General features: G+C 44.7%; 1 protein-coding gene across 8 annotated transcripts in view; it reads left to right on the top strand.

Annotated features, from left to right (window-relative positions):
• The window catches only part of Entpd5 (ectonucleoside triphosphate diphosphohydrolase 5 (inactive)), a 33903-nt gene that overhangs the window by 6609 nt on the left and 13393 nt on the right, over nucleotides 1–13901 (top strand). For 2 of the 8 annotated variants that reach the window (XM_021178889.3, XM_085830546.1), the window contains exons 3-6: nucleotides 2480–2552; nucleotides 4934–5213; nucleotides 7006–7085; nucleotides 9157–9300. In XM_021178889.3, coding sequence (XP_021034548.1) covers nucleotides 5000–5213; nucleotides 7006–7085; nucleotides 9157–9300 — 438 coding nt within the window. In that variant the 5' untranslated portion in view covers nucleotides 2480–2552; nucleotides 4934–4999. Of the gene's footprint in view, nucleotides 1–932; nucleotides 1158–2479; nucleotides 2553–4884; nucleotides 5214–7005; nucleotides 7086–9156; nucleotides 9301–13901 lie in introns of those variants that run through there. The other 6 variants (XM_029484445.2, XM_085830543.1, XM_021178888.3 and 3 more) reach the window with 5 other exon arrangements.

Here is a 13901-nt window from a genome sequence, read left to right as displayed (position 1 = left end):
AACAAGGTGGGCACATACACATAAGTAAAAAACAAAATCTTAAAAAAAAAAAATCAAAATTCAAGGAATTTTTTTTTTTTTTTTGAGACAGGGTTTCTTTGTGTAGCCCAGGCTGTCCTGGAACTCACTCTGTAGACCAGGCTGACCTCAAACTCAGAAATCCGCCTGCCTCTGCCTCCCAAGTGCTGGGATTAAAGGCGTGCACCACCACTGCCTGGTCAAGGATTTCTTTTTATGTACTTATTTTTGTTTGTTTATTTTTTTGAGACAAAATCTGGCCTTTTGAGCTCATGCTGGCCTTGAACTGACTGTTATCCCTGGGTGATTTCAGACTTGCAATCTTCATATCACAGCCTCTCATATGCTCAGACCACAGGCCTGTTCTACCAAGCCCCTCTAGAATTTAATTTAATTTAAAAAAATGTACTTACTCATTTCATGTATGTGAGTACCCTGTCACTGTCTTCAGACACACCAGGAGAGGGCATGGGATCACTATTATAGATGGTTGTGAGCCACCATGTGGTTGCTGGGAATTGAACTCAAGACCTCTGGAAGAGCAGTCAGTGCTTTTAACTGCTGAGCCATCTCTCCAGCTCCCTAGAATTTAATTCTTAATGGACTTCTACCCTATGGGCTATTGGTGCTGCATGCCTTTAATCCCCAGCACTGGGGAGGTAGGAACAGTAGGATTTCCGAGTTCAAGACCAGCTTGGTCTACAAAGCTCCAGGACAGCCAGAACTACACAGAGAAACCCTCCCTGTCTCATGGCGGGGAGGGCAGAAAGAAACTTCTGCCCAATGGACAATAATTCTGTTGGTTAGGATTTAGCAATTATAAAAGTAAATGAACCAATCATGTATGCAGAAAAAAAGGTGGAGAAGTTAAGAGTAAGAGATAAAGAAGAGAATGAGTTAGCAAAAATCTCCTCGGTTATAAAGTAGCACAGGGTGACTCATTCGTGAAGCAAGGCTCGTTTGCTCCTGGGCTGGACCAGGAGCAAAGAGCAAAGGCAACCCTGGTGTTCCTGGTGAACTCAGGCACTCACAGCAAACAGGCTGGCAGGAGCTGGTGAGTACCCGAGGGAGCCCGGGGCCTCCTGCATTGGAGGATCCCCTATTCTACAGGGCATGGAGGACTGAGGAATAAGCAAAAGGTGAGGCTCTAGAAGGCTAGGCACGGAGACTAGTGTTTGGTCTGGTTGTAAACAAACGTGATACACTCAGGAGGTCAAGGCTGGAGGATCTGAGTTAGAGCCTGTAGCAGAATACAAACAAACCAGAAAAGACTGGAGCAGGAGGTGGGAATGCAAGACCTGATACCAAAGATTTAAAGCAACTGAAGGGGCTGTGGTGGTGAGAGAAGAGAATGAGCATGAGATTATTGAAGAGAGCAGTTCTGAAAAGAGTGGGCTTAAATAGATTGTGGTGTTCTTCCCAGTCTGTAAAAAGGAAACAACGGTCTGCATTATTTCGAGTAGCAGATAAAGCCTGATCCATTGGACCAAATGAAACCTTTGTGTAATCTACACATTTGGGAAGAAAGTCTGTCCTTGGCTCGTGGAGTCGTGTCCTCCAGAGTGGGGTGATTAATCCTGTGGAAAAAGTCAAGCTTCTGAACTGTGTTAAATGGACCTAGAGTCTGAGCTGTAGGTCCGATTTTATCTCTTCAGAGTATTTATCCAGCACTCTTCAGAGTGTATTATCCATCTTTTAGCAATAAGTACATCAGGGGCAAAACTCAAAACTCCCTGTGGATGGGAAGCTCACGTGGGGATGGAAGTGGAGAAAGGGGGAGCGTGGAGATAGAGGTAGACCGGTGTGGGGAACAATAAAGGGCGCGCATTGGGCCAGCTGAGTTAGAAAGTGGCATGTGAGCAAAGGCTGTTAAAATGTGACTGAGCAAGCTGTGCAAGCGGGTCACAGGGAATGCAGTGCCCTCCTGTGAGTCCCACATGGCAAGCCCTTCTAATGCCAGTTTCAAAATCACCAAACTTAAAGCAACAGGTGATCCCAGTGGTGTTAGAAGGCAGGGCCTGAGGGCAGAGGGCATCTCGTGTGCACACTTGCTTTCTGGCCAACCCTTTGCCTGACTTTCTACTCACACAAGTGTGAGTCTGTAGTTTCTCACTCCGTGGAAACAGATACTGCGTGTGTCACCCCCTGTTAATCTCTTCTGGAAGAGAACAAATGTTTACTCAGTGAGATGTTCGCTGGACTGGTTTATGGAGCCTACAGTAATATAGCAAATCTGAGTGACCCCTGAAGGAGCTAAGTGACACATTGAGAAGGCTGGTGCCTGGGCCTCTCAGAGAGAAGAGAGGGACCAAGGGTTAGACCACATCTGAAACAGCCAGGCATGGTGGTGTCTGCTGTTAATTACAGCAGTGGGACTTGGAGGCAGGTTGGGCTCTTCAAGTTCAAGCCCAGCTAAGACTACATAAGAAAAACCTTATGAAAACCGCATTTCTGTTTTCAGCTTTTTAAATTGACCTGCATGACCAGCCTGCTTGGTGTAAAAGAAGAACCGGCCAAAGGGAGGGCCTTAAGGAGTGAGTACAGACCTGGTCAGGCAGCTGCCCTTTCCGCGGCTGGTTGCTGGGGATGCAGTTTTCCCTGTGTGGGATTCTGGAGGACTAACAGCCCCATTGTTTCTTTGCCTACACAGCATCTTTCATTCTTGGCCACAGGATAGAGTTGAACCTTGGTGTTCCAATAGATATTCAAACTGCCATTGCCGTGTGTTAGTATAACTGTAGTTCTTTTAAATAGTTTTAAACTGCAAATGCAATTGACTTCCACTTGCCTTACTTTATATAATGTATCATTTCTGTGGAGAGGAGTATTTTGATTTAACAAATCCTAAATTGTTAACAAGGGAGAGTAATCATGGACCTGTATACTCCAAAAATACCAAGTGTTCTGTTAAAGTTATCTACTAAAGATAGAGGGCCTGGAAAATAGCCCTGGTCTCATCTTGTGAATTAACCAGCAGTTGTGACTTAACACAGAAAATGTAGAAATGAAAATGGGATCAGAAGACTGTTTGGAATAAATACATAACAGCCGACTAAGCAAGACTTAACCGTTGGAGGAGAGCTGTCAGGAAAACGTATGGCCTAAAGCTGGAGATAGCTGGAAATGTCTGGAGTCATTTTTTGGTTGTCACATTTGGCATACTAGGCAGAGGTGGAGTGAAGCTCTCTATGGGTGTCTAGTGAGTGCAGACCAGAGATGCTGCTAAACAACCTACTCTACACAGCACAGCTTATGACTGGGAACCACCAACCAGATGGTAGTGCTCATTACAGGTTAGGTTAACTACAAATCCTCAAATAACATTCCCTGTGGTTTTCTTTTTCTTTTCTTTTTCCCTTTTTTAAAAAAGATTTATTTATTTATATATTTTATGTATGTGAGTACACTCTAGAGATGGTTGTGAGCCTTCATGTGGTTGTTTGGAATTGAATTTTAGGACCTCTGCTCTCTCCAGTCAACTCTGCTTGCTTAGTCCCTGCTCGCACCAACCCAAAGATTTATTTATTATTATACATAAGTACACTGTAGCTGACTTTAGATACACCAAAAGAGGGCGCCAGATCTCATTACGGGTGGTTGTGAGCCACTATGTGGTTGCTGGGATTTGAACTCAGGACCTTTGAAAGAGAAGTCAGTGCTCTTACCTGCTGAGCCATCTCGACAGCCCCCATTTTGTTTTTTATTTAGTGTCTAGCTAGGAAAAAAAACCAATGTTTAAAGCAACCAGGTAGACTTGGTTCCATTATTCTACTGAATGCTACTACTTTAGGTTTCTTCAATTGAGATTTATTTTATTTTAATTGTGTGTGTGTGGGTGAGCACTTGCATGAGGGTGTCAGATCCTCTGGATCTGGAATTATAGGCAGTTACAAACTACTCTCTGTGCATGCTGGGAACTGAACTCAGGTCCTCTGTAAGAGCAGGGCATACTCTCTACTTCTGAGTCATCTCTCTGGCTCTGCTAATGAGGTCTTTATCAGAGACTTTAAGAACATTTACAACTTCCTTTAATGACTTTGATGCACTATGATGAAACCCCCCCAGCTTCTTATATATTTTAAAATGTCAATAATAATAATAACTGATAACAATATCACAATAATAATAACAACAAATTCATTGTCTCCTCCCATTCCCCAGGTCAGTCTAGAGAAAGATTAGATGATATTATAAAAAAAAAAATCTTTAAATAATACCGTATAATTTTAAAACAGAAAACCATATAGGAAAGAAAACAGAACACTGGCTCATATTCTCACGTTACAGATGAGGCTGTGGAGGCTCAGAGGCTAAGGAAAAGCACCAGGCTGGTGCTCATGACTGACTGAACAGTTGTGCTCGTTCCACTGTGTCAGATGTCTTTATGCTAGGCTTCTAGCAGCATGTGTAACCTAACCTCCACCTTACACAAATTCAAAGCAAATGATTACCTAACACATCACTGTTTTCCTCTTTTCTGAGGGCAGATTTCAAAATACAGTTGCTTAGGCCAGGTGTGGTGATGCACACCATTAATCCCAGTCCTTGGGAGGTGCAGGAAGGTGGGTCTCTGTAGGTTTGTGGTCAGTCCGGTCTACAGAGTGAGTTCTAGGACAGCTAGAGTTACATAGATCCTGTCTCAATACACACCTTTGAGTCCCTACAATTCAAAGCAAGGTGTGGGAAAATATCCTTTAAATTCCAGTTTCCTCTTGGAATCAGATACTTTTCAGAAGAGGGGCCCAGCCTGTGTTGCCCTGGCTTAGCCTGTTGTACTGGTTATTTGAAATACATCAGGAACACCTCAGAGACGGGTAGGATTTCCATAAGGAGTTTATTTGTCGGCGGTTTGTTTGTTTAACATAGGTTAACCGTAAACGCCAGCCGACATACCTGCGTATCTTTGTTTCTGAAGCCTCCACAGGAGTGTGAGCAGCACTGCTTCAGCCACAAAGCCTCAGGTCCACAGCTTGGGAAGAATATGGCCACTTCCTGGGGGGCCGTCTTCATGCTGATCATAGCCTGCGTTGGCAGCACTGTCTTCTACAGAGAACAGCAGACCTGGTTTGAAGGTGTCTTCTTGTCTTCCATGTGCCCCATTAATGTCAGTGCCGGCACCTTTTATGGAATTATGTTTGATGCGGGCAGCACTGGAACTCGGATTCATGTTTACACGTTTGTGCAGAAAACAGCAGGTAAGTACATCTGGGACCCTTTGCAGGTTGTGTAAGTCCGTACCTTAGCATCTTCTCCCAGAAACAGATGCTGCGTGTGGCATGTGGATGTAGAGATGTAACTGAACACATAGTTTAGTTTAGTGTGGAATTAAGAGAGACTTGTGTGGGAAGACTGAGGCTTAGCTCAGTTAGTAGAGCATTTGTCTGACATTCACAAAGCCCTGGATTTGATCCATAACACCACATAAACCGGGCATGGAAGCACTTGGAAGGTGAAAGCAGGAGAATCAGGAGTTCAAGGTCACCCTTATCTACGTAGGATATTTGAGGCCAGTGTACAATACAAGCTGTCATAGCAAGCACTGCTTCTCCCCTGAGATGGCTCAAGAGTGCTGCCCCTACACCACTGTGAAAAGGCAGAGCAAAGTCCAAAGCGGGAGTCACACAGTGGTTCTCAGGTCCCCTCTCTGGGTACCCAAGGGCAGAGAGAGGGAATTGAGAACCAGGGGTCCACCGGTCTGCCTTTCCCTCTGGGCAGCTGTCTACCAGGCAGAGAGGGGAAAGGCAGATCCCCGGACGGTGGAACCCTGGGCTGATTTGGAGCAAGTGCCAAGAGTATGGAGAAGGCCTTCCTTGGGAGATTTAGACCCAGATCTTTAAGACCAAGGTCTTTCTTAATGAAGAGATGATCCTGGCTTTTTCATACTGGTTTATTTGATGGTGGATGTGAATGCGTACACTTTATTTGGGGTGAACCAGGGATTAAATACCTTTTTTCAGAAAGACTGCCCAGGAAGGGAAGCTCACTGACCGAATGCTATCTAGATTCTTCATGAGTGTGGAGAACTCCGGGTGTTTATGCTATGTGACCCCGTGCCCACAGTCCTCAGTGGGGTGTCGTGGTTACATGTTCCCAAGTAGGTAGAGGCAGGTAGGGAGTGGCTTCACTCCTGCAGTTCTCACTTCTGAGATTCCTGCGGTTTGAAGTCATCCAGCCTTATCATTTTTATGCCTGTCTGGTAACAAGGTCCCACATGCCCTACAACAGGCATTGTCTAAGAAAGGAAAGAGGGGGAGTGTTTGGTGCAAGGATAGCTGTGATTTGTCCTTCATCTTCTCTAAAGGTTAATACCGCAGAGGTCCAGAATATTGAGAGTGTTGGAGTGATTCTGGGGAGAAGCATTCTTTCACTGCCATCCTTGGAAAGGGGACTGACGGGCCTTTGACTTAACTTTTTCTGAATTATCTGGAAAGCCCAGGGAGCCCAGGCAGGAGGACTACAATCCAGGCTGCGTAGGGAGTTCAAGGCCAGTTTGGGCCACATATTGAAACCCTGTCTCAAATTTTTATTAACAGTTTAAAAAATACAGAGTTGGGGGAAAGCAGTAAGAGCTAAAGCCCCAGCAGAGAGGCGGTCACAGCCTCCAGGGCTGCACGGCAGCCTGTGTTCTCCTTCCTAATGCTGCGGCAAAGCACTCCGAAGACTGTGGGCGGGGACCACAGGGATGAAACAGCTCTGGATGGAGACTGTGCTAGTCTACTAAACCATGTACTAATGTCATTAGCATCTAAAGCAGTCTACCCTCTGACAATCATCATCATCTTCTTCTTTTCTTCTTCCTCTTCCTCCTTCTCTTCCTCTTCCTCTTTTTCTCTCCTTCTCCCTCCTCTCTTTCTTTCTTTCTTTCTTTCTTTCTTTCTTTCTTTCTTTCTTTCTTCTCTCTCTCTCTCTCTTTTTCTTTCTTCATTTCTTTCTTTCCTTGTCTGTTTGTCTGTCTGTCTTTTTGTCTTTCTCCCATGGACAAAATAGGACAGCTCCCCTTTCTGGAAGGTGAAATTTTTGATTCTGTGAAGCCGGGACTTTCTGCTTTTGTGGATCAGCCCAAACAGGTGAGTCTTACAATCTGATGGACTTTGTTTCTATTTTATGTGTCTGAGGGAGCAAACCGAGGGGGAGTGCATGCTCTGTGACTGAGCTCTGTCCATGAACCCTTCCCATTTTTACTTGAGATAGCATCTCACTAAGTTGGCATGGCTGGCTTTGAACTCACTCATTGGCATAAGAAGGTCTTATAATTGTGATCCTACTGCCTCAGCCTCTTGAATAGCTGTAATTAGGCCAACAGAACCAGGCCTGGCTTAATTTGATGTTTAGGGTTCTGAGTCTTAATAAGTCTACAACATCCCTGTCGTTAAACATCTCCTGGTGTTCAGGAGTAACACTGATGGGAGGTGAGGTCATTTTCCCTCCTTGGTGAGTCCTCTGAATGACCATAACTGTATATCCCAGACTCCCAAGGAGTGGGTAGAAGGCTGGAAAGCAGATTTTCGGAGCTGAGCAGATGCCTCCCTAAGTAAGAGCGCTTGCTGTGCAAGTGTGAGGAGCTGAGCTCTGATCCCAGCACCGTCATAAAAAGCTGGCCATGGCATTTCATGAATGTTTGTAACCACAGCTCAGTGGGAACCAGGCCAGAGAATTACTGGGCCTTGCGAGCTTCCAGCGTAGGTGGGGGTGGTGATTCATACCTGTAATCCCAGCACTTGGGAGGCTGAGGCAAGAAGATTATTATCAGGAGTTGGAGCCCAGCTTTGACTACACACTGAAATAGCTTGGCCTTTGTGTGATTTGACATCTGAGAGACCTTGTCTCAAACAAACAAACAAATGACCAGAACAGTGTGAGCCTGAAGAGTGGAGACACACTTTCCAGTCTAGCAGGTGGAATGGCAAATACACAAAGGACTGACCTGTTGAAAGCAGTTATGTCAGCAGAAGACGGTCTGACATTTAGGGAGGGTGATTATATGGTGCTTGCTAAGGGGAGAGTGTGGCAGCTCACACCTGTCATCTCAGCATGGTGGAGGCTGAAGCAGGAGGATCAGGAGTCGAGGATCATAATCACTTTGTCTCAAAAGGTAGGGGCAGCTTGTTACCAGAATACATTTTCACTTAGGAAAGCTGTGGGTTTAAATCTTTTTCATTTTGTATGTATATGGGTGTTTTTCCTGTATATCTGTCTGTGATCATGTGCATACAGTGTCTGTGGTGGACAGAAGAGAGTATCAGACACCTCCAGGAATGGAGTTGCAGACAGTTGTGAGCTGCCATGTGGGCGCTGGGAATCAAACCTGGGCCCTTACAAGAGCAGCCAATATCTTAACCACTGAACTATCTCTCCAACTCCAAAAAGAATCCAAAATAATAGTTTTAAATAGTCATAGGTTGGTAGTATGCTGAGTGCCCTGCATGTTGGTATTAGTGATAGTGAAAGAAAAGAAAACAAAAGAAAAGAGAAAAGAAGGAACCAGCGGAGAGATGGTGCAGTTAAGAACACTTCCACAGGTCCTGAGTTCAATTCCCAGCAACCACATGGTGGCTCACAACCATCTGTAATGGAATCCGATGCCTTCTTCTGGTGTGTCTGAGGACAGCTACAGTGTATTCTTAAAACCAACAAACAACAAACCAACAACAACAACAAAAAAGAACCTCTCACACTCTGTCCTAGAAATTACATAACCGCTATGGCTAGCATTTTGTGAGCACCGTGCCTCATCCAGTGTACACAGCAGTTCAGTGGCAATATGAGACATACCTGCCAACCCTTACCCTAGAAACCCAAGCCCCAGGAAAGCTGAGTAACCCACACTAGGTCATGGCTAGCGAGCAAGTCCTGTGACTCCAGCTCTTGAATTCTCTGTCTGACTTTCTGGCTTAAATCTAATTTACAGAAACATAAAATAACAATTATTCAAAATGGCAGCTCTGTAAAAGAAATGGGGGTCTCCTCCTTGAAAATGCTCCATTTCTCTAGGTTTTGCTTCTGACAAGCAGAGGGGTTGGAACACTTGGAGCACTCGTTCTACCAGAGAGCTGTGTTGCTCCCTGCCTCTCTCTTGAAGGAAGAGACCGGTGCTGCTAAGTGGGCTGCCATGGGTTGACTGTGCCTTCTCTCTTACAGGGTGCTGAGACTGTCCAGGAGCTCTTGGAGGTGGCCAAAGACTCGATCCCCAGAAGCCACTGGGAAAGGACCCCAGTGGTTCTGAAAGCAACGGCCGGACTCCGTTTGCTGCCTGAGCAGAAAGCCCAGGCTCTGCTCTTGGAGGTGAGTTTGAAGCTGGATCTTGGATAACGCTGTCTGTTCTTTTAAGGAGCCCGTCAGAGTGGCAGCTGCTTTCGGTGACCCCTCATTGCTCAGTCATGGTGGTGACCAGGATAGTAACTAGTCATTTCCATTTTAAATGATCACCCTTGCATTTAAAGAGTGTTTCCCCAAAAAGATCAAAGCACTTCCTTCCATGATGTTTTTATTGCATCTATGTATTTATTTGTGTGTGTGTGCGCGCGCGCACACACACTCATATGTGCCACAGCACAGCTTGCCACAGAAGACAGCTTACAGTGCATTCACTCCTCCCACCAAGTGGATTCTGGGGATCAAACTCAGATCATCAGGCTTGGCAGCAAGTGCCCTTACCCACTGAGCCATTTTGCCTGCCCCCCCTACATAGTCTTCTGCCAACCGGGTATGGGGGGTCCCTTGAAGCTAAGTGGGTAAGGATTCAGCGGTGACAAACAGAAACAAATACAGGCAGTTTGAATCTGAGTATACTTCGCAGCTCTCAAGCAGGGGATTTTATACATTAAAAGAATTCTTAGAAGATGTGTTCAGTGAAGCAATCACAAATACCATCATTATCATTTGGCACAGTAAAGCACACAAATCAAGCAAGCATTACAACTCTGAAAAGATGTATTCAGTGAATCACAAACAGAACAGGTGACATCATGATTAATAGAGATCATCCAAGCGTAACAACTCTGAAAGGGTGTATTCAGTGGGGCAGTCATCCAAGGCTAGGGGCATATTTCCAAGAGCAGACTAATAAATCTTTATGGTCAATTATTGTTTAACATCTAATACCTGATTTTTTATAAATCTTCAATGCAGAAATTTAAACTATTTTAATTCGTTTTCTTTAAGGCTTTCTTTACCATTGTCTTAGTCAGGGTTTCTATTCCTGCACAAACATCATGACCAAGAAGCACTTGGGGAGGAAAGGGTTTATTCAGCTTACTCTTCCACATTGCTGTTCATCGCCAAAGGAAGTCAGGACTGGAACTCAAACAGGTCAGGAAGCAGGAGCTGATGCAGAGGCCATGGAGAAATGTTTATTACTGGCTTGCTTCCCCTGGCTTGCTTAGCCTGCTCTCTTATAGAACCAAGACTACCAGCCCAGAGATGGTCCCACCCACAAGGGGCCTTTCCCCCTTGATCACTAATTGAGAAAATAACCCACAGCTGGATCTCATGGAGGCATTTCCCCAACTGAAGCTCCTTTCTCTGTGATAACTCCAGCTGTGTCAAATTGGCATATAAAACGAGCCAGTGCAACCATATACCAAAGCCCACCTCTGATGATACACATGTAGCCATATGAAATTTTATTGTTGGGAAAGTTTTTATCTGTCATAATACTATTATATAATTTTGTAAATGATTTATAAAGTAAAGCGTTGGTTTCCCCAGAGATAAAATCATGTTAGTGGCCCCATCTCTAGGGATGGTTTCTTACCCATTATTCTCACTTAAGATCTTGGCCTAGGCTGCCAGGAACATGTAAATGAGAAAAAGAATAAGAGAAAATAAAACATAAATTGCCATGAGAACTACGTCTCAATATTTTGCTCCAGCCAAGAGTTCCACAACCAGGAGGCCTCCCTCTTTTGAAGTCAACCACCTCAGTCTGTGGAACTTGTCACACAGATTCTACTGGGGTTGGTGTGGTATTCTTCATTTGAATTTTCTAACGGTATAATATAGAAATGGTTTTAAATAAACTCTACTAAAGAAAATGTATGTACAGTGAAGGGCTGGGGAGATGGCTCAGTCAGGAAGGTGCCTGTCACACATGCCTGAGCACCTGGATTTCATCCCCAGCACACGTGAAAACACCAGGCACGGCGGCACACACTGTGCGGGGAGATGGAGGCAGGGATCCCAGGCTTGTTGGCCAACCAACATAGCCTAATTAGTGAACCCCAGGTCCTGGTGACAGACCTTGGGAAAGAAACTCAAAGTTTCTCCTTACGTTTCATACACGTGGAATTATATAGTTTATAGTCTCTGGTTTTGTAAGTCTGCTTTTTTTTCCTCTCAGATAAAATGTTTAAACTGTTTTTAAAAATATTGTTCTTCAAATAAAAAACAAAAAGTATAGTTTTTCAAACTTAATATTTTATTAATCATACAAACTTATAAACATATTACAAGATTTCATGTTGTAAAGAACATTTATAGGTAGAATCCTGTTATAATAAAAACAAATCACAGCAAAGTGGGATTCTGCCCTCTAAACTAAAGCGGCCACCTAAATTGTGTTCTTTTCCCAGTTTGAGGTGAGTTGTAAGCACAGTCTTATTGTCAACAGGTTTTCTTTGACTGTCAGCACAGAGGGTTTAAGTCCCTTGTCCAGCATCAAGCATCTAGCATGTTTGGGAGAATTCAGATCCCAACTCTTTTTTTGTTTTTTGTTTTTGTTTTTTATTTATTTATTTTATGTATGAGTACAGTATAGCTGCCTTCAGACACATCAGAAGAGGGCATCAGACTCCATTACAGATGGTTGTGAGCCACCATGTGGTTGCTGGATATTGAACTCAGGACCTCCAGAAGAGCAGTCAGTGCTCTTAACCACCAAGCCATCCCTCCAGCCCCCAACTCTTATTTAAAAGCTTTTTCTTCAGATGTATTTATTTTTGTTTTATGGGTGTTTTACCCGTGTGTGTTTCTGTGTACCGCATGCATACCTGTGGCTGTGGAGGCGAGAAGAGGGAGTTAGATCCTTGAAACAGAGGATGGATTGTTGTGACCCACAATGGGGGTAATAGATATGGAACCTAGGTTGTCTGCAAGAGCAATGAGTGCGCTTAACCTCTGAGCCATCTCTCCAGTCCCTCATACCCCAGTTCTTCATCCTCACTCACTCACTCACTCATTCATTCATTCACTCACTCATTTATTCATGTGTCCACCATCTGAGAAGTCCCTGGGGATACAGACAAGGAGCAGAAAGGACACAGCCAGGGCCCATGTTGAACTTACGTTCTAGTTTTAGGAAGACAGAAAATAAGCAACGAAATAGGTAAATACAGAGTGCTTCGTGCCCTGTAGGTTCTGTGAAGAGCCATAAGCAGGCTCAAGCATGTGGGGAGTGCCTGAAGTCAGGAACGGCTTCCGTGATGTCCTGTGGCCGGCTCGATAAGAGGAAAGGAAGCAGTCAGGATGCGATCAGGAAGCTGGGTCACAGGGGATTTATCATGTGAGCACTAAAAGACAAATAGAAAGACTTCTTTTTTTTTTTTTAAAGGAGGATACCAGGAAATTTGGAACTAAAGAGAAATAGTCCGTTGTCCACTTTAAAAACAGCGTCCTGGAAACAGCACAAGCATGAGAACTTCAGTTCCACTTCCTAACATCTATACAATACTGCAGGCATAGCAGCACACACCTGTGCCCCACCCCTGCCCCCTTCACTGGGAAGACAGACAGGAAGGTCACTAGGGCTTGTGGGCCAGTTCCTCTAGCCAGTCACCGACCTCCCAATTCAGGGAGAGACACTGTCTCATTGAATAAGGAGGAGGTGATGGGAAAGACACCTGAGGTTGGCCTTTGGCCTCCAGACACGCATGTGCTCACACACAGATACATACAAATAAGGAAATACCATGCTCTGTGCTGTGTTGAAAATAAACTTGGGGCAGATGGGAGTGTAGACTGTAGGCTTAGGTTTTTCACGACCTAGTTTAACAAGAGTTCTTAAACACTCTAACCTCCCTTCTAGCCCACCACCCAGCAGAGGTCGTAGGAAAGAATGGTTATTAGGATAGGGAGGAAGTGGACTTGTTTAGAAATAGTTCTTTGGGGTGATTCCAGTCTTTGCTGTCAGGATATCAGCAGTTCAGTTTCCTAGCAAACCACCAAACACAAAGCAGCAGCAGCAGCTCTATCCAGGATAAACTGGTTAGGCGCAGTCCCGCAAGCCACTGGGATATCACCGGCAAGTCTTTGGTGAGTTACTCTCTACGAAGTCACAGCAAGGACAATCAACAATCTGGTGTTAAGGCCAACCAGTGCCGAGTGCTGCCAGTGGAGACCAGTGAAGTGTAGCAAGGCAAACCAAAGCACCCGGCTTGCCCCACCGTCTGTGGTCATGTTTATATACTTTCCAAACAGCATGTGTCCTCTCATGTGTCTATTTCAGCAAAACATTTCCCCTGTGTCTGCTTCAGCAAAACATCCTTTCACCTATCTGCCCCAGCAAAACATCACTTGGCATAACTGAGTTCTCAAAGAAACCAGCAATTTCCACTTCAGAGAAGGCTAGAGCAGAGTTTGCTTGTTTCTGTTTGCTTGTCTATGTTCTTTAGAGCTTGTCTACAGATCACCTGACGAGCTGGTTTCGTTGCCTGAAATAGAGGCTGTAGGGCACTGCTTGATGAGTCCCAGTAGCTTGCGGGACTCAGTCTATCCAGGTTATCCCATCAGACCAGAGATCAGCAGGCTGGAGAGAGCCCCTTTACTTATATTTGGAGAATCCCCCACCTATAATAGTAATGTAAAAATAAGCTATAACATCAGTCAGTTAGATGAGTCACCCTTAGAGGTGAGTGCCACCATGCTGGTAACATGGGTTTTGTCCCTAG

The sequence above is a fragment of the Mus caroli genome, unplaced genomic scaffold (genome assembly GCF_978045245.1).
Source record: "Mus caroli unplaced genomic scaffold, Mus_caroli_1 scaffold_14, whole genome shotgun sequence".
In the NCBI taxonomy this organism is placed as follows: domain Eukaryota; kingdom Metazoa; phylum Chordata; class Mammalia; order Rodentia; family Muridae; genus Mus; species Mus caroli.
This window is presented reverse-complemented; position numbering and strand designations above follow the sequence as displayed.